Source organism: Astyanax mexicanus, chromosome 8 (assembly GCF_023375975.1).
Source record: "Astyanax mexicanus isolate ESR-SI-001 chromosome 8, AstMex3_surface, whole genome shotgun sequence".
Taxonomy (NCBI): domain Eukaryota; kingdom Metazoa; phylum Chordata; class Actinopteri; order Characiformes; family Acestrorhamphidae; genus Astyanax; species Astyanax mexicanus.
Window position 1 is genome coordinate 24,183,932 of NC_064415.1, and position 19,016 is coordinate 24,202,947.

General features: G+C 37.2%; 2 protein-coding genes across 2 annotated transcripts; both read right to left on the reverse strand.

The window, feature by feature from the left end:
* Window positions 1–2,224: 2,224 nt before the first annotated feature.
* On the reverse strand, window positions 2,225–5,216 carry leap2 (liver-expressed antimicrobial peptide 2). The gene is made up of 3 exons (XM_007248060.3): window positions 4,969–5,216; window positions 4,430–4,599; window positions 2,225–3,440 (listed from the first exon to the last, which is right to left on the reverse strand). Exons 1-3 carry the CDS (start codon window positions 5,116–5,118, stop codon window positions 3,401–3,403), a joined length of 360 nt encoding a protein of 119 aa, XP_007248122.2. The 5' UTR covers window positions 5,119–5,216; the 3' UTR covers window positions 2,225–3,400.
* A 9,618-nt stretch (window positions 5,217–14,834) lies between these two features.
* Window positions 14,835–18,729, reverse strand: bmp15 (bone morphogenetic protein 15). Its single transcript, XM_007248061.4, has 2 exons — window positions 18,183–18,729; window positions 14,835–16,370 (listed from the first exon to the last, which is right to left on the reverse strand). The coding sequence occupies exons 1-2, from the start codon at window positions 18,544–18,546 to the stop codon at window positions 15,541–15,543; spliced, it is 1,194 nt and encodes a 397-aa protein (XP_007248123.3). The 5' UTR covers window positions 18,547–18,729; the 3' UTR covers window positions 14,835–15,540.
* Window positions 18,730–19,016: the final 287 nt, after the last annotated feature.

Below are 19,016 nucleotides of genomic sequence, written 5' to 3' on the forward strand. Positions count from 1 at the left end.
TCTCTGAACATTCTGAGTGAGAAATCTTCTTGAGAAGTTTTGTTGTGTTTTTTGCATGTTGTATTAACCTCACACTGAACCATAAGGTCCAAACAGCAATGCAAATAATAAATGTGTGCAATACTGTTGCACCCCTAGGAGCAATACATATAACAGTACATCTATATAAACCTACAAATGTATAATTTATTGCTAATGAATGTAGCTACAATGTGGGTGCACTTAAAAACAGGCAACTAGAAGATAAATGCAGTCTCCACTGCATGCTTGTGCATGGACAGCGAGTGTGCTGTTGGCATCCACAGTGATGGAGGGCCAAATATTCATCTTGCAGATGACAGAGAGACTACCATGAAAACGTTCAGTGGAATCATGCGACCTAAGTGCATTTCTGAATGTCCTGTGGGGTTTAATATGTTGGCTGCAGGTCACAATCCTTGATTTATAGGTCTCTGATCACTCATTCCTTCACAGTGTTGCACGCGCTTGGCTGACCCTTTGCAATCTGTAAATGGAACATGAAAAAGAGCAGGAAACTGAGAGCACTGTTTCTAGATCACTTCTGGAAATTTCGCACATTGTGACATTAGTGACCTGGACAGAGGGGAACTCAAATAATGCATGTACTCCCTGACTGCTTATGTAGTAAAGACTGTACTATATGGACACGAACCTTATTTTAAATTGGTTATGAAAAGGTAGAAATCGCCCAAAACGAGGCGGTACTGTGGATTGGTCTATTGATGGTCTACTCAGAGGCAGGACTGGCTGTCCAGAACAGTCACAGCTAGTGTTACAATGCTTAAATGTGCTGGAAACATTTTCCTCCTACTTGCCCTTTGGTGGGGCATCGCCTGATTGTCTTTATGAAGAAAGTGCCATTAGGTTTGCTACAGTGCCACAGGCTGTCAGTGTCTTAATGACTTAGCACACAGTGGACACAGATTTCTAAAGATGAATTTAAAACTTTCCACAAAAAAAAAACTTCTACATGAAAAGGTGCCTTTTGAACAAGGTGTTAGGCCAGTAGATAATACAGATATTTTTGTAAAAATGTAAGGAGCAGAAGTTAAAAGTCACCTGAAAAGTAATTTCTCCAGTAAAGTATGATAACCAAAATTTCTACTTAAGAAAAGTAACACAGTGTTTGTTCCGGACACCTCTGCTTTTAAAAAGGCACCTATAATGATGTACAGTCTATTTCTGAAGTTGTGTTGTTTCAGTGCAAACAAAAGAAATAAAACACCAACGCATTTGCAACTGCAACAACATTTAGGGATAAGCATTAAACAGACATGTAGAAGTGCCAGTATTTTGGGTCATGACTATGTGACCAGGCCAGCCAGCTTCACAGATGTTTTAATGTTAACAGAATTCCAGGTATTTTTCAAAATGATTCTATAGTACCACATGCCTGAGACCTAATGAAATCAGTAAAAGGTAAACAGTTAATCACAGTGGTTTGATGTGAAATGTGCCATTCTAGGGGAAAAAAAACTTTTAGAATGTTAATATGAACCAGATGTGTAAAATATATGATCATTACCGAAATTGTTGCCTGATGCTCAAAACATTGTTGGGATGTTTTAAGTGCAAATGCATTTTAGCCTAAAACATTTTTCTTAAAATACATTAATGGTGCAATATGCAGGGTGTTGAAAGACAAAATGGTTCCTAAATTTCCTAAAACATATATGCATATTTTATTTTTACTTCCTTTTACATATAAAGGCTAGACATGAAGATAATGAATTTGAATGGCAATGAAAACTTGCCAAGTGGTATCATCTTACATGTAAAATGTGATGTAAAATGAGGAGATTACTACAACTGCTTAATATATGTACGGTAATAGTTTTTTGTAGTCAATCCAATTAATGAATGTCAAGAGCTTTACCTACAGACATAATTGTTTCTGTGGTGAAATTGAATGATTCCAGTAGCAAATAATTTCGCATGTTTTCACAAACTTGAAATAAACAAGTAAATATGAACTAGAGAAAGTAAAAATGTCAAAAATAGGCTGACCTATTTATTATTATGACTTAAACTCAAAGACATAATATTGTTTGGCATTAACCACAAACAACAGATCCCTTAATTACTTCATCAGACTGGAGAACCAATAGACAACACTATGCTGATAGAATAAAACCACAGTAGTTTTACATCCAGTTCACAATGTTGAGATAAAGCTGGTCCATGATACATAATATACGCACAGTTTAAAAGTATAAAAGTGTTTTTATTTACTTAATACATATTCAAACAGCATGCACCATGCATAAAAGAAAAATCAATATACTAAGCACAAATACAGTACACACACACACACTTACATTTAATGATGACATCTCTTAACACCTGACTACAGTAACAGCATCAGCAGATTTCTCATTTTAAGAGCCTCCCAAATATATATGGGTCAAATCATTCAAAACAAGCAACACAAGGAAAATAATAAATATCTAGAACATACAAGGACACTTGGTAGTCCTGATTCAGTTTTGTGAGTCAAGACATATGACTATGGTCAGCTGTGTATTAGCAGTTACAAAAATAGATACAAAGTCTGAGAGTACCGGTACCTTGAAAATGTTAGAAAAAGACAACTGACATGATCAACAGAACATAAAAAAATAACATTAGCTTCCCTCAGTTGACAGAGGCTACCTTTGCACCTTGGATCACTCTTTTTCTTCCCTTTCTGCACCACAGTATCTCTAGTTCAATGACACTCGGGTTGAAACTCTGCACGATCTGCGGTTTCAACATTCTATTAGACCTACTTGCACAGCATCGAGACATGACATGATACAATACTGAGAAGCGCTCTTCTGGAAACAGACAGATTCTAAGCTTAAAGTGTATCCAGAGGCCTCTACAGTATTATTCCCACTACACCTCCATCACTAGCACCACCAAAAATCTTACATGTACACATGTATATGAGAGGATCTATTCATGGTCTGGAAAATTTTAGAAAATGTGTTATTAAATAGAAGATATTATAGAATAATAGTATAAATATATATACCATGCTTTGCACTTGAAGGTTATGAGGTTTATGTTGATACACTGGAGAGAGAGTTTACGTGTGAATATTATGAACTGATATGATTATAATTGGAGCGTAACATGCCCACCTACACAGCTTCAGCTCCAGACCACTCTATATTGCCCATAATTCGACACAAACATAGTGAGATCCTACTCTTAGCTTAGTTTAGGCGTAGCCTGTCTTTAAACACAACACATTGCACATTACATCACATTTTCCTCACATTGCTGACCGAATCAAGCCCTTTTTGTCTCCATGCACTGGGTAAATACAGGTTTCTGTGCAGGGGCTGGACAGTCATCCTCACTTGCGCAGGAGAAGAAGAAATCTTATCCCCTCTTAGGACTTAATCGGCTGACTGAAGGTACAATGTCCATTCCTGTAAAAAGAAAAATTAAAAAAGAAAATAAATCATAGTAATAATAATAATGAGCATCTGTTTAACAAAGCAAGTTTACACCAGACCAGAACTCAGGGCTATGTTCAGACTGCCAGTCCAGATTTTATTTTTGCATATCTAGAATGTTTTCGTATATATATATATATATATATATATATATATATATATATATATATATATATATATTTTTTTTTTTTTTTTTTTTTTTACATTTGAACAGCCAATCATGAACAAAAACGAAATCCAATTTGGATCCAAACCACATCAGGAGGTGATTTGAAAATGCAGTTACACTCAGATTTGCGTCTCAAACTGGAGGCTTGGGCCTTTTTTTTGGGTCACATTACAACAGACAACAACCTCATCAAACCCAGAGTGACAGAAGTGCAGGGGGATTAAAGAAGAGCACCAAAGGTTAGTTACTGATGCCAACCTCAAAAGACAGCAACACACATATGTATGCACATATATTTTTGAGGTCGGACACACAAATCTAATCTAATCTAATCTAATCACTGGCAAATATCAGTGCAGACAGACACGTGATTTGACAAAAAAAATTCTGCAGTCTAAACATTGCCCTGGAGATCCCAGCAGATCTACCCTTCCTGCGGACATCAGCCCCAACTGTATTCAGCCCCAACTAATTACCACAGTGCTTGATTAGTAGTGTGGTTCCGCAGTTAGAGCACTGAGCCTTCAACATCAAGGTTCTCAGAGTAAATTACTTCTACTTTTGGAAATATTACACAAACATAGCAATATTTATCATACTTTCGCTGGACACAAAGATGGAATGTGGCCTCCATCTTTAATCCATCTGTGGCCAGTGGCAGTGTGCCAAGCCCAGGTATCGAACCCACATCCCTGTCACCAATGAGCCAGTGCTCTAGCCAAAGAGCCACCACTGCCCCCAATTATGTGATGTATATTCACATAAAATAAAAAGATGTATAGCATCACTGTACCTGCACACGCCTGTGGAGCATTCGTAATTATTCTGGCAATAGGCTCCTTGGGGTTTAGTGCCCATGATCCTCCAAAGGGGCGTCATGCGGGCCAACCTCCTGTGTGACTTTGCAGCTCCCTGCACAGAATCTGACTTTCCATCTCTGTCTGGAACAGGACCTGGAGCCACCTGAAAAGCAAACCCACACACACAGGTTCAAGTTCAGCACACAAATCTACAGAAAAGAAAAAGTGACTGCATCATAAAATAAAGACTCATATATTTTTACAATACATAAGTAATAAACCTATATGGACTAGGTCCATGCATGAATTATGCCACAAGTTTCTAATAACTGAAAATTAATTGCTATACCCAGCCGTTAAACATTACCCAAAGATTTTTAATTCAACATGATCTTGGGAAAAATAAAAATTAATGACTGCAGCATACTTAAAATAAAGGACATTGCAATTACATATTGGCTTTACAATTAAAGGTCATGCCAGCTTAAAAATATAAAAAAATAATAAAAATAATAAAAAATAAAAGATTTACCTGCTGGACGACGACGAAAATCACCAGGCACCAAACTGTCACAGATATTCTTCTGAAGTGTCTTTGCTCCTGCATTCTGAAGGAATGAGTTTCACCACAATTTCTCTGAACTATCTCTGTAAACTCAGGCAGTAGAGACTCAGGAGGCATTACCTAGCTATCTACAGCCTTGTGTACTCTATAGTCAGCACCACAGACACATCCAATCTGCCTGTCTCCTTCACGTCCCCTATCTTCATTTCACCCGCTCTCTCTTGCTCCCTGCCTTTTTGTACCCAGTTGTGACATCATCTGTTTGCTTAATATTTGCAACAAGGATAAGCGTGCTCCTCTGGGGCCCTGGGTGAGAATGCAGTCAGGGTTAAGGGAAGCAGTAGCTAGGACCTGATAAGATATTATACGGCATCGCAAGATTATCAACAGGCCAAAGTTCATACGTTCATTTTAGTTTGATATAGTATGTAAACATGTTAAATATTTGAAATTAGTTATTAAAAGTAAATTTTAAATTGACTGTGTTTGAACACATAATTATATAAAGACAGGTCTAAAAGTTCAACCATATCCATATCTCCATAACTCCTCTAAATATGCTGCACTAAATATAATGCAACTTATGTCTTTTTTTGTTACATTATTTTATACAAAATCAAGTTTTTGTAAGTTACTAAGTTACTGTTTTCAAAATAGACAAACACAGATTTTTTTTGGTAACAATAATAATAAAAATAATAATAAAGGCATATTACTTAACAGTACTCCCAACAGAATGTCTAAACTAATTATTAATGAACAGTTATTATTATCAATGTAATTTAGACATTATTAATAATTAACATTATTATAATGTTTTAACTAGTTTAATGAATAATTAGTGGAGACATTACTTAACCATTAAATAATGTTTATTACTGTTATTTGTGCTTTTGTTTCTACTGAATGTAATAAAATGTAATACTTATTAGTTACTAATTTGCTACTTATACTTATTTTGTTACAATAGTATATTCTTAAAATTAATTCAATTATGTGTCGTATCGCTAAGAATATGGTTTTATATGGTATATATATGGTATATATATATCATCAGTTCAGCCAAATCTCGATGAGATTTGGCTGAACTGATGATTTAAATTTGTAAATGTAGGTGATGTTACAAATCTGTCCTTGAAATGGAACACTTGCAGACATTGTTTTATCGATGCACATTCTCGGTTGTTTTGCTGCATTGCCGGTCTTGTGCCAAATCTGTTTTACATCAAGGTAAAAAAAAAAAACGATTTGAGTCACTTTAGCATGTTAATGTGTACGTAGCTTTAGACCGATTTTTTGATTTGATTATCTATTAGTAACCAAAATTGCTTGAGTTTGCAGAAAGAAGTGAAGGGTTTGTGATATGGAGAAACTGCTGATAGAGGTAGAAATCAACAGAGCTTTTCAAGAAAATGTCAAGAAAATGAAATCTTCTTAAATAGAATCAGCCCCATATCACAAATCAAAATAATGTTCAAAATAATCCATATATTTATAATCTTGTTAGTTTGTAAAATGCCTGTAGTTCCTAAATGTTTTGTTATATACTGATGTCATTAAGAATTGATTTAAACATGTATATTTATGAATTGTTTTAATTTATTTGTCTTCACAATCTTGCTCCACTATTAGTCAGGACTAGTTCCTCCTAAATTCACTCTTAAAGATAAGGGAAATCTTTTATTTAATTCAAAATGTTCTTATCTCTAATTGTATACTTAGAGAGGTCACTAGACTTTCTCTTGCAGAACTGTTAGCAGCCTATGGGCTGAGTTTGCTCAAACTCAGGTTTTATTTGTTTAGTATTATATGTATTTATATATTATATATATAAATGCAAGTGGTATAGTACACTGAGACAAATATATAAAATGGGTAATTTCAAGGGTGTTTTTACACCTATATAATTTTTTTTACAAGTTTTTTTTTAACTGGAATGTTTTCCTTGTTGGGTTAGTTTGACACAAAACACAATTTCAACAAAATGCATTACAACAAACCACACAAGCATGTTCTCACTGCTTATTGATCAGAGCCCAGTTTCCCCAAAACTGTCTTAGCATTAAGACAAGTTCAAGAATAATCTTAGTGCTAAGAACCTTTTGGCAAACCCACCCAAATCTGTCTCGGGCAGGCGCAAGAAAGTTAATACAAGCAGAAGATCTTATGTTCTGGACTAACACATATTTCAGTGTAATAATAAATATGACTTTTATTGATATCTGTAGTGATATTCTGGGTGATGCAGCTCGGGAAGAAATAAGAGACCACAGTTTCTCTGATTTTGCCATTTATATGTATATATTTGAGTGAAATTAACATTGTGGTTTTATTTTATAAACTACTGACAATGTTTCTCCCAAATTCAAAATACAAATATTGTCATTTAGAGCATTTATTTACATTTATATACAGAAAATGAGAAATAGCTAACAAGTAACAAAGATGCTTTAATACCTTAAATAATGCAAATAAAACAAGTTCATATTCATAAAATTTAGAAATCAATATTTGGTGTAATAGCCCTGTTTTTTATAAAGCAGTTCAGCTTGATTTGATGGCTTGTGATCATCCATTTTCCTTTTGATTAAATTCCAGAGGTTTTCAATTAGGTAAAATCAAAGAAATTAATCATTTTTAAGTGGCCTCTTATTTTTTTAAAGCAGTATATCAGGTTAATTAGGTTACACTACACCTGTCACATATACTTTACCACTGGAATCTTTTGAAATTATGGTATCATTTTAGACATAAAAAACCCAAACCCAATGGAAAAATTATATCTAGTAACATTGTAATTTATAATCTCTCTAATTAAGATGTCTTGAAATTAATTTAATTTATTTTTCATTGTTAATGAACATTAAGTATTATGCATCAACTCTCAAATCCAACAACTTTCTGCCATTCTAAAGACTCAGACTAAGCTTGGTTTAGATTTGACTACAGTCAGTCTTAACTACAGCTCTACAACCCAACCATTAACCCTGATGGGCTGTGATCCTGCAGTCTGATGACTTCTCAAACACACACCTACTAACCCCCATAACTAACTGATGAGCTAAATGAGATGTGTTTGGGGAAATGTGAACTCTGGCTTCTTGCAAGACGCAAGATTAAAGACTACACGTGGCAACATATAGATCATAACCATTGCCTCAGCGAAGTGACTCACATGCAATGTGTAGTCATGGACAGAAATGTGACAAGGGAGCAGAGAAAAAGAGAAAATGTGGGGAACTTGAGGAATCTGTCTCCACTCCAAGTCATCACAAAGGTCCACGATGACTGAATGTGATGTCCCATGCTTTGAACATCATCCTGAGTGCCCTTAAAATGAATAATCATTTCATAAGAATGTGTCCTTGTTTTAAACATATTTGCCATCCTCTCAGCTGAAGCTCAGCAGCCCTGGCTCCAATGGCCAAGGCCGTGCTTATCTGTCATTATGAATGTGCAAAAAGTCATCAAAAGTGATTCATTAACAACCACGCTGCATTCAAGAATAAATGCATGCATTTACATTCCTCTACCATTAGTCATATTAATGTAGGGGAATCTTTCTTGTGGGTCAAAGATTAAATTCCATTAAGCTGTGTATAGTTCATGCACAGTACACAGCGCAAATCCTTAACAATGGCTACTCTATGGGAAGGGAAAACCCTTTTTAAGGCAATGTAAATATACAAAGACATGCCAAATATCATGGGACTGGAGCTAAAACACATTTATCATTGAACATTGCCTGGCCATGACTGGATCAGCCAGGTCAGCCAGCCAAGTCTATGAAAGATTTTTTTTTTAAATCTGCTAAAAGAGGAAAAAAAAGGCCCAAAACTCAGTCAGTTTAGCTATAATATCTTCATGCCTCATTGTCTACATCAATAAACTGAAGCAAAGTATTGCAGAGCCCAAGATGCCTTTGAGAGCACAGTGCAGCATCTGAACTTGACAGTGATTGGAACTGGACCAGTTGTTTGGGATTGATTCATTGGCATTAAAATGAAGAAAACAAAAACAAAAAAAAAAGGACCAAAGAGTGCAATAGATTTCCATTCCAGGGTAAATGCAAAAAGCTAAAAACTCTGTGGTGGTTTTCCAGTAAAGTGAGCAGAGAAGAAACCAATCTCTAAACGTCATAAGGTTAAAGATAAAACATACTTCAACAGTTTAAACAAGATTTATGTATTATTTTTGTTAAATACATTTTGTGTCTGGAAAATAAAAATGTTTTGAACTCTTGCATAATGTCTACAAAGGTCTTAGACCTTAGATAACTCCTTTTGGGCTTTGGCCCAGAACCCAGAAAGTGCATGATCAACTGTGCACTCTCAGATTGTGACAGTGAACACACACATATACATCTAGAGCCTTAAGCATCCAAGTGTGCAAATAGAAAACGTGCCTTGTTTAAGTGTGCTTACTTCACTCCCGTGCCCTCCAGTTCTATAGATCAAGGTGGTCACATCAATCCATATACACTATGTTGCCAAAAGTATTTGCTCACTCATCCAAATCATTGAAACGCAGCTTCTGCAAACATTAGTGAAAGAATGGGATGCTCACAGGATGCCACCTGTGCAATAAGTCCAATCGTGAAATGTCCTCACTAATAAAATGTTCCACTGTCAACTGTCAGTCAACTGTTATTATTATAGCAAATTAGAAACAGCTGGGAACAGAAGCATTTTGCTCTGTCAGCGTAAAATAATGAGCAGGATCAATGGATGCAAAGGAAAACACTGCTCAGGTCACCAAGAACAGTAGAGCATAGAGAGCTCTATGGAATGGTTTCCTTAGCTGGGCAGCCCCATCCAAGCCTCACATCACTTAACATAATGTAGGCAAGCAGATTATTTTGGCAATATAGTGTAACTACCTGGTTTAGATCATTTGCCACACAAATATGAGATAGAATTCAGTGCTTACAACTTGGATAACTTCTCTCCAAGGAGAACTTTTCACTCTTTAAATAAAACTCAAAATACCTTCTTACTGTGGTCAAGTACTGGTTTTATAAAACACCTTAAAACAACAGACTTTCCTCTTCAAACTCCTCTTTAAATGTTGCTAAAAAGTGTTAGTGTGTTAGAGTGTTGTTGGAAACAAAGGAAACATTATAAAGTAAAAAAAAATGCTTTACCGTCCCAATTTTTTTAGAATGTGTTGCAGACTTAAATATGTGAATGGACCTATATTAACATACGTAACAAAGCTGATCGGACAAAAACATTAAATATTTTGTTTAAAATTCTCTGCATTCTTTGTTATTTGATTATAGGTGTAGTGAGTGGGTAAATACACTAACTTTACTATATAAATTATAAATATAAATTTACTATATAACAGTGCCCAAAGCCATGCTCACTCGACACAATCTGGTGAAGCTGCTGTATATGATTTTTAAAATTATTTAGTTAAAGTATCCAATGCTCATTGCATGGAAAAAATGTTGTTTGGAATGCTGCATTACAAGGTGTCTGTCGGGTAGAATGAACTATGTTTTAAATAAGTTCATACAATATCAGATACTTCAAATGTAATGGCAAATAGTTATGTTTTACTGTGGCAAATGTGGAGCTACTGAAAAACACACAAAAATAAAATTCAAATTAGTAATAAATTCCTGGCTGCATTAAAAGGTCCTTCACAGTCCACTAACAGACATTAAAGCGATGATGCACCATTCTGCTGTGCAGTGTTTGCATAAGCATGAGTTTCATAAAGGAATAACCCTCTGTCAGAACATAGCCCCGTTAATCACTGTACTATGATTACAAAAGTCAATGTCTGAAGTATGAAAAACATCGAGATAAGCCAGACGTATTTTTGGAAGTCAGTGGAGTAAACCAATTTTTTTAAAAAGAAATATTTGGGGTATAAACCAAGGGGTTGATTTATTAGGAGTTTGGGGTTGTTTGTGAGTCAGTTTCACAAGATATTCTGAAAGGAAAAGAGATTGGTTTCTAGAGAAGGGCAATGAGCTAAAATGTACTTCAGTAAGTATGGAGTGTCTACATTTTAATACAAATATTGTAGCATGGTATATTATTTTAGAATTCCATCACAACGTGCACATGCCATAATATTGCAGCATGAAATGCCACATAATGTAAGCATCTCGTAAGCAATGTCAGGTAAGGCAACTTAACAATCATACACACTATGTCAAAAAAGGAAAATGTGTATTGTTCTCGTTTTCCATGACATAACTATCAGAGGCATCTTATATTCCAGTATAATTTATTATACTCCCATGTTTGATAAGGACGCACAAAGTATTTAGCAACCAATGTGACGAAATATTAATAATAAAAAGAATAAATAGGTTTTAACTACATTAGGCTTATATTGCGCACTGCTGAAGTATATTCATGATTCGAATAATGGCACTGCTGATGTATATGTATTTTGCTTTGTTAATGCTGATGTTCAGTGTTATATTTTAAATATTTTTACAGTTGTTTTTTAAGCCAAAAATTTACTTTATTTACCACTTTATTTTGTGGTATTCAAATTCTGTACTTGCCTTTAGCCAAATGGTCCAATGGTCACTTCAGCTCAGGAAGTGCTAATTAAAATGAACTGAAACTAATAGAACATCAAAATGGGCATGCAAGACATGAGTACTTCTGACCCTGGGCTGGAAACAACTCTGCTAAAGCATCCTTTACAACCTGAACAATGTTTATATACTAAGTTCCAAAAAACAAAAAAGCATATGAATAAAAAACATAGATGCACAATATCAGCAACCTTCTGCTCATCTTCAGCAGAGCCGTCAACACTTGTTCCACTTCAGAAGAACAGGAAGGATTCTGCATGGTCTTCCCCTTATGCCACAGAATCATGGACCACTGGCACTGTTTGGCATGTTTGTGAATCTTGGCAAGAGCTCAACAGATTGCAGACAAAGTAAACTGTCCCGGCGGGAGCTGTAACGACTGCCAAAGACAAGAAAAGGGCTGTGCTGAAGTGGTCCTGCCACACAGAAACAAATGATTTAAGTGCTGCTCCCTGGAGAACAAGGAGGACATGCGAGAAGGAACGAGGAGAACTTCAACGATGGGGCAATTTGATTCCGCTAACTTGCTGGTCAGAAAGGAAAACACAGTGTACCATAGCCATACATGACCTCAATATCCTCACATGCCACTTCATTGGAAAAGTATCATGTCCCGTGTTTTTTTGCCATGTCCCTTGGAAGCTAAATAATGCTAAACTAACTAATGGGATATGCATTTGAGGCCTCCTGCATTAAATATGGGTGTGGTAATGAATGTGGGCCACATACTGCACTGGGAACTGTTGCCTATAACGCCTTCTATGATGCATTCCTGATACACACCACATTGTAAATCCTGGAATGATAAAGACCCACTCACATGTCAGTAATTAACATCACCTTGCCAAGAGCCCACTGGCCAGTTCTTAACCTCACTCACAGGATAACACCTCACAACTTATACAGATGTGGGCATTCCCAAGCCATTTCTTGAGATAACCCTATTTGTACATACTGCTCTCCCATGACTTTTCACATGCCAGTGTACAAACCATCCATCAGTTTTACCAAGACAAATATCAACTCAGATCATTTCGCATTTTTTTTGTCTGTCCTGAGCTGCTGTGCTAAGGTATGAAAGTCTGAAGAAGCAGTGCCATTTCACTCGTGCAGAGACAAAACGTGTAAATATGTGCCCTACTTTTAAAAAAATCTAGGTCAGGATCTGTGTATACAGACCAGGGCCCAAACACACATTACACATGCAAGTAGGAATGACATTTTAATAGCAGGGGACTCAGGGTCAATAGATTAACTGTACATGAACAAATGCTGTGGAAAACCTGCTAATGTTTTTTTTTTTTTTTCTTTTAGCCTACAAGCTGAAACTATGGCTATCTGGACGTTAAGGTTCCAATATTTTTTCAAAGCACCCTTGATATGTTTTATGATTTAAACACTTCCAGGACTTCTAAGCCTACAAAAGTGAGCGGTATGTGGGAGCAGGTGCAACATGTTTTACGTGTTAAAGGAAATTTCTGAACATGGGCGCTAGGGCTTCACGATAAACACACTAGAAGAGCTGCAATAATGCAACCTCAAATTACATTGCTGACATGCAGAACCAGCGGAATCTAAGACTGGGCTCACATGACATAACTAGGCTGGAGGTAGAGTGAGGTAGAAGTCTACAGTGAACATTCACAACAAACTAGTTCTTATTTGATGTCAATATCATGCAGGCCTCCTGGGCTCCGAGTGGTCCAGCGGGCTAAGCGCTGCCACTATGAATATGGTTCGAATCCTGTTTATGTAGTTTGCTCTGTATCGGAAAAGAGTCGTTGCGCTTTCCTCCAAGCGGGTTGTGATGCTAGTCGGCAATGCTACACTGCTACATAGCAGCGGTATTGGTGGAGGCATGTGCTAGTCTTCACCCTCCTGGTGTTGGGGGCATCACTAGTAATGGGGGAGTTACTAATGAGGGTGTGGAGTGATTGGCACAATCACTCATTTATGCAAGCAACAAAAACAAAAAACAAAACTAGCCAAGGTCAACATGTTTGCTAAATTTGTGCGCCCACAGAAAACCTCAATTAGAATATAGCAAATGTAATATTTCTTTCCAAGTAATAAGAGTTATATTGCTTACACTTCATGTTTTGAAAATATATTTCTTTTTTTGAGAGGAAGAATCCAAATTGTTAACAGCTTTTTTTTTAAGTCCCAAAGCCCGGATCTGTTATAGTATGAGGTTGTGTCAGTGGCCTTGGAAAAGGTAACTTACTTCTGTAATGGCAGCATTAATGCAGAAAAGTACACTGAGATCATAGAGCAATGTATGCTGCCTTTAAAATGACATCTTTTCCAAGGATATCCATGTGTTTTTAAAAAATGACAATGCAAAACCACATGCTGCACACAATTGGTATGTGTACTGGACTGGCCTGTCTGCATTCCTGATGTCTCCCAAAATAAGAAAGTACCAGTATGTAGTTTCAATATTGTAAGAAGTTACATTACATTACAAAGTGGTTAATGCTTTCTGTCTTACATTCTGAAATGTGTCGCAGGACTCAAAAAGCAGAAATTGATGTACATTTCATATTAAAGAATGGAAAATGTCTTGGGTTCATACTGCAGTGACAGTATGTTAAAGTGAATGAAAGAAACAATGTTTCTTTTGATTTGCCTTTTCCATTGCAATGCTATAGAAATATCTGCTACTGCTGCAGTCTATAGTCCTTTTAAATAACCTTCTTGACTTTGTGACTTCTGAATTCTCATCAGTTGCTCTATTAAGCAGGAACATTTATGATACAACAAAATATCAATATCTATGCTCACAATCTTCCAATTTGTGGTGGTATATGGACTTGAACTGGGAACCCAAATAATATAGTGTAGATTTGGAATTCTGAATTTTGTACACAAGGAAATCATGTTTGATTTCTAAAGACATTGCTTTTTACTACAATGATGCAATTTGAATACGCCAAAATACATAAAGTACAAAGGTAATGTAAATCATGTGCACCAGGACAGAGTTTACACACAAGCTTTATGGTTTCTTTAAACTGTAATTTTTTACTCTAGGCCAATTAATTTACAACACATCGAACTAGACATATCAGCCACTACTGATTCTCCACCTCAGGACCCATAAGATTGTATTCAATAAAATAGTGAAGGAGCGCCCCCTGTCGCCAAAACACTTGGCAATACAAAATAAAAAATCAGTCATCTGGCTAATTTGGGAAGCCTGTTAATGAGTTTGTGTGTGTTAACAAACTGTAATGTGTGTGCTTAAGATGCATAAAACAAATAAACATTGTTTACAAAATATGCACTTTATTTCATCTCCCAAGATTTATAAAACAATTACTTCAATTGCATGAAATCTGGTCATACTCTCTTTAAGAAACGTATCAAAATATCTGTTCTGTAAGCATTATGCACATCTCCTTTCATGTGAAATGAGGACAGTTCAATTCAATCACAGTCCCTCCTTTCCTTCTCTCTGGAGGCCCCAGCCTCTGACAGAGAACATCATGTGCAAAACCATGTGGTTTCCAAGAGAGGTCGCAATAGCAGCATCAGTAAGAGCAGCAGCATCATTCTGAGAAGTCCAACAAGCATAGCTTGATCTAAAGGGCACCAGAAAAAGGAACACTTTTCATTTTTATAATATAATTTTTATCTTTTTTTTTTTTTGTTTTTTTGAGTGGACTTTTCTATACAGTTAAGTAAAGTGCAAACACTTAACAAGTCCAAACAACATACACAATGCACAAATCCCCCTTCATTATTAGAATATGACAAACAGGACAATAAAAATCATACAAAGACAAATACAAACAGAAAAAATTGAATAAAAAGAAAAAAGCATTCAACTTTTACTTCATGAGCCTATAGTACACCTTTTTTGGGTATTGGCCAGTTGAGAGAAGCTCTACAATGGCAGGGACACTGGGTGGAAGGTCCATGTAGTTCAGTCCATTTATCAACTTGTTCCACATTAATGCCAGAGCAAACAGTCATCTACAGGTGCAGGATTCTGCCACCATGTCCTCGTACTCTTTGTAGACGATGCTGCCGTTCTTCTCAATCATCAGAACGCTGATGGGCTTGTATTTGTATGGCACACAGGAAGGCAGTGGGATGTCGGCCACGCCCAGCTCGCTGATGAAGGTCTGTACGATGGCGTGGTTGGGTGAGTTGTAGCCATAGTGCAGGACCCGGGGGCAGTCACCCATGCAGTAGTGGGGGTTGTACATGTGTGGTGCGATGATCCAGTGGTCCCAGCCTAGGTCACGGAAGGTCACACGGTACGAATGCAGCTTGCATTGGTTCTTTGCCACTCTGTTCTTGGCTCGCTTGTAGTTCGGGATATCGGAAACGATGCTGCCCGGTTCCTTGGACCGGCGGGCCCTCGAGCCAGGGTGAGAAGGGGCTTTAACATACTTGGCCCATTCCATAGGATGTCCCTCTTCTTCCAGGAAGAGAAGCAATGCAGGGGCTCGTACATGGTTTTGTGGCGGGAGACGTTTCCTCTGGGCCTTGTGCCTTAGAACAGTAGATCGAACCAGGCGAGCTTTCAAGCACTTGTACTGAACGAAGAGGACTAGCTTGCCACCTTTAAACTCAGATACGAAGGATGTGACGTCCGACTCTGCCCAACGGCTCTGAGGGCCCAGAACGACAGCATCCGAGTCGCTGGCAGGCTGTGTGGAGGACACTCTGGCCTCGCATTTAACAGAAGGGTACGGTGCCACAGGTGACTTCAGATGAACGAAAGATGCCCTCAGCAGTTTGTTTGGTGGGAGGTGTTCCAGCTCGAACTGTACGATGTATGTGTACAGCAGGTCTGGCCAGGTCAGGATTCAAGCCAGGAGAAGGAGGAGAGATAGAGTCACTCTCTGGGTGGCAGACAGTCAGTCAGTCATGCTGGTTGTCACATACAATTATTAACTAAAACAAAGAACAGCTAGAGCAGGGCAATATGACATCACTAATCATTGAAATGATACTATATTGCGATTAAATTTTTTTTTGGAAGGCTTAGACAATGCATTAGGATCGATTATTTTTCTGATTATTCAATTAGTCGACATGTCCTCCAGATCTGCATGAATCAATGCCATTTAAATGTCTAGAAGACATCTGTTGTGTGTCATTTTGGTGTGAATGACAGATACACAGTGAATGAGTGAGCAGCTTTAAACTTTCCTTCACTGAATTTCTGTCCCCCAGCAGTTTGTGTAGTGAGCCGCAGTTCCAAATTAACGAATAAGTCGACAATTTGTTTAATCAACATTCTCAATCATGTCCTACAATGCATACCAATATCAGAGTTTGTTTCAAAAATGTCAGTCTCATGTTAGTAGCTTTTTATTGTTTACTTTGTCTTATCAAACTGTGAAATGGTTGTATACTGTGATGTTTTCTTGGAGCATCAGGATCATATTTATGCCATATTGCCCACCCCTAAAAACAGCTTATTAATTCCAAACAGACCAGTACGTTAATAGCTTAAAGTACTTAGATACAGTACCACTCAAAGGTTTGGAGAAATCAATGTTCTTATTCAATGTTTCATCAGTGCTGGACCAACTATTGTTTAGCACCTCCAGGAACTTCTTCAAGATGGCAGAGAAAACTATTCCAGGTGGCTCTAACTCATGAAAATACAGAGATTAAAAAACCAAGAGTGTGCTAAATCTGTCATCAAAGCAAAATGTGGCTACTTAGAATAAAACATATTCTGTTTTGTTTAAAACTTTTTGTTTACAAAAAATATTTCTGCATGTGTCAAAGAAAGAAAACCCATTGAATGGGAAGAGGTGTGTCCAAACATTTGACAGGTACTGTATAGAAATATCCTGGCATCATTTATGAACATGCAGAAAGAACTAGCCAATAATCATGTGTCTGTAATTGTAATAAATAAATCTCAGAAGGTACATATTTCATAATTGTACCCTTCAAGGTACAGTATTGATCTTTACAGGGTCATATGTGTTCCCCTAACAGCTGGAAGTACAGATTTGTACCATTTAACCAGCCAAAAGGTACATTTGCTATTCTGTATCGCTATATTAATAAACAATACATATTTTAATTATACTTTTTTCATTTAAAAAGCCAGACAGGTTTGCATAATCAAGTTTTTGTCACATATTTAGTAATTTAGATGATAATGTTTATAATATTTATCATTTTTACTGGTACAAATAATGACTTTCACTGAAAGGTACTCTATTGTACCTCAATATAATGTACAGCCCCAGCGTCACGCTTTCTACTTTTAAGTAAATCTGTAACTGTTACTTATTTTTCTTAGTGTGTACTCAATAACATTAGTTTTGGAAATGTTCTAATCGATTAAACAATACAACAATATTCACCCCAAAAATCGACCCATAAAACATTTAACATCTTGATTTTATGTTGTTTATATTTTAAAAGGTTGTGCATAGTTCTTTCCAGAGAAAGGAAATCTTACCAAATCTTAATCTTACCAAAATAATCGAACCGAATCGTGCTGAAATTGGAGAGTTCGTGATTGGTCGAATAATCGTCAGGGAATCGAATAGTTGTGAGGTCAGAGAAGCAAGGAATCCTAGGCTGATTGAGGTCTGTCACAGATAAAAGGAGAAGTAAAACTGAAATGTTTTACCGTTAGTGGAGGAGTGGAAGTGTTTTCTGGTGGTGTTCGCTCGGATCAGCCTGACGGTGTTGGACCCAAACAGTTTGTGCTGCTTCGGCCTACCGTCCGCATCCGCCGCCTTCCTGTACAGACTCCACATGAACTGCAGGCTCTGGTCCTCCGCCCGCGGGTCTGGAGCTCCGCCGCTGCTGCTGCTGGAGTCCCTCTGTTTCGTGTAGCGGTTCCTTCGGCCCTGCTCAGTGGTGGTCAGCACCCCGAGGCGCGAGGGCGAAAAGGCCATTTTGGCGGTGGCGCGTGTGAACGTGAACAACAACAAAAACAAACACGACAGCACACAGAGTCTGAGGACAGTGTGAGTACTGGCAGCCTTCATGTTCAACCTGCGGCACGCCTGAGTGCAACGAGCTCGGCTACCATCGTCCGAGAAAGGCGAAGGGCGAAATACGTGCCACACATCACCTGACTACTGCCTCGCTGACAGCCATTCTCCCAGCCAGCTTCAATGAACCTGCGCGCCGTAAATGACCCTGCGTGTTACGTCACCAGCGCGAGGAGCCTCCAAAAGCCACACCTGACGCACATAAAATATACTAGTGCCTCTCAAACAAAAAATTGGAAAGTTACTTTATTTCAGTAATTCAGTTAAAAATGTGAAACTCATATATTATATATATGTATTAAACACAGAGTGATCTATTTTAAACTTTTATTTCTTTTATTGTTGATGGTTATACAGCCAATGAAAACCCAAAAATCAGTGTCTCAGAAAATTTGAATATTATATAAGACAAATGTGTGGGAAGTCCTGCTGGAAAATTAAATCCAGCAGTTAATTTTTTTTAG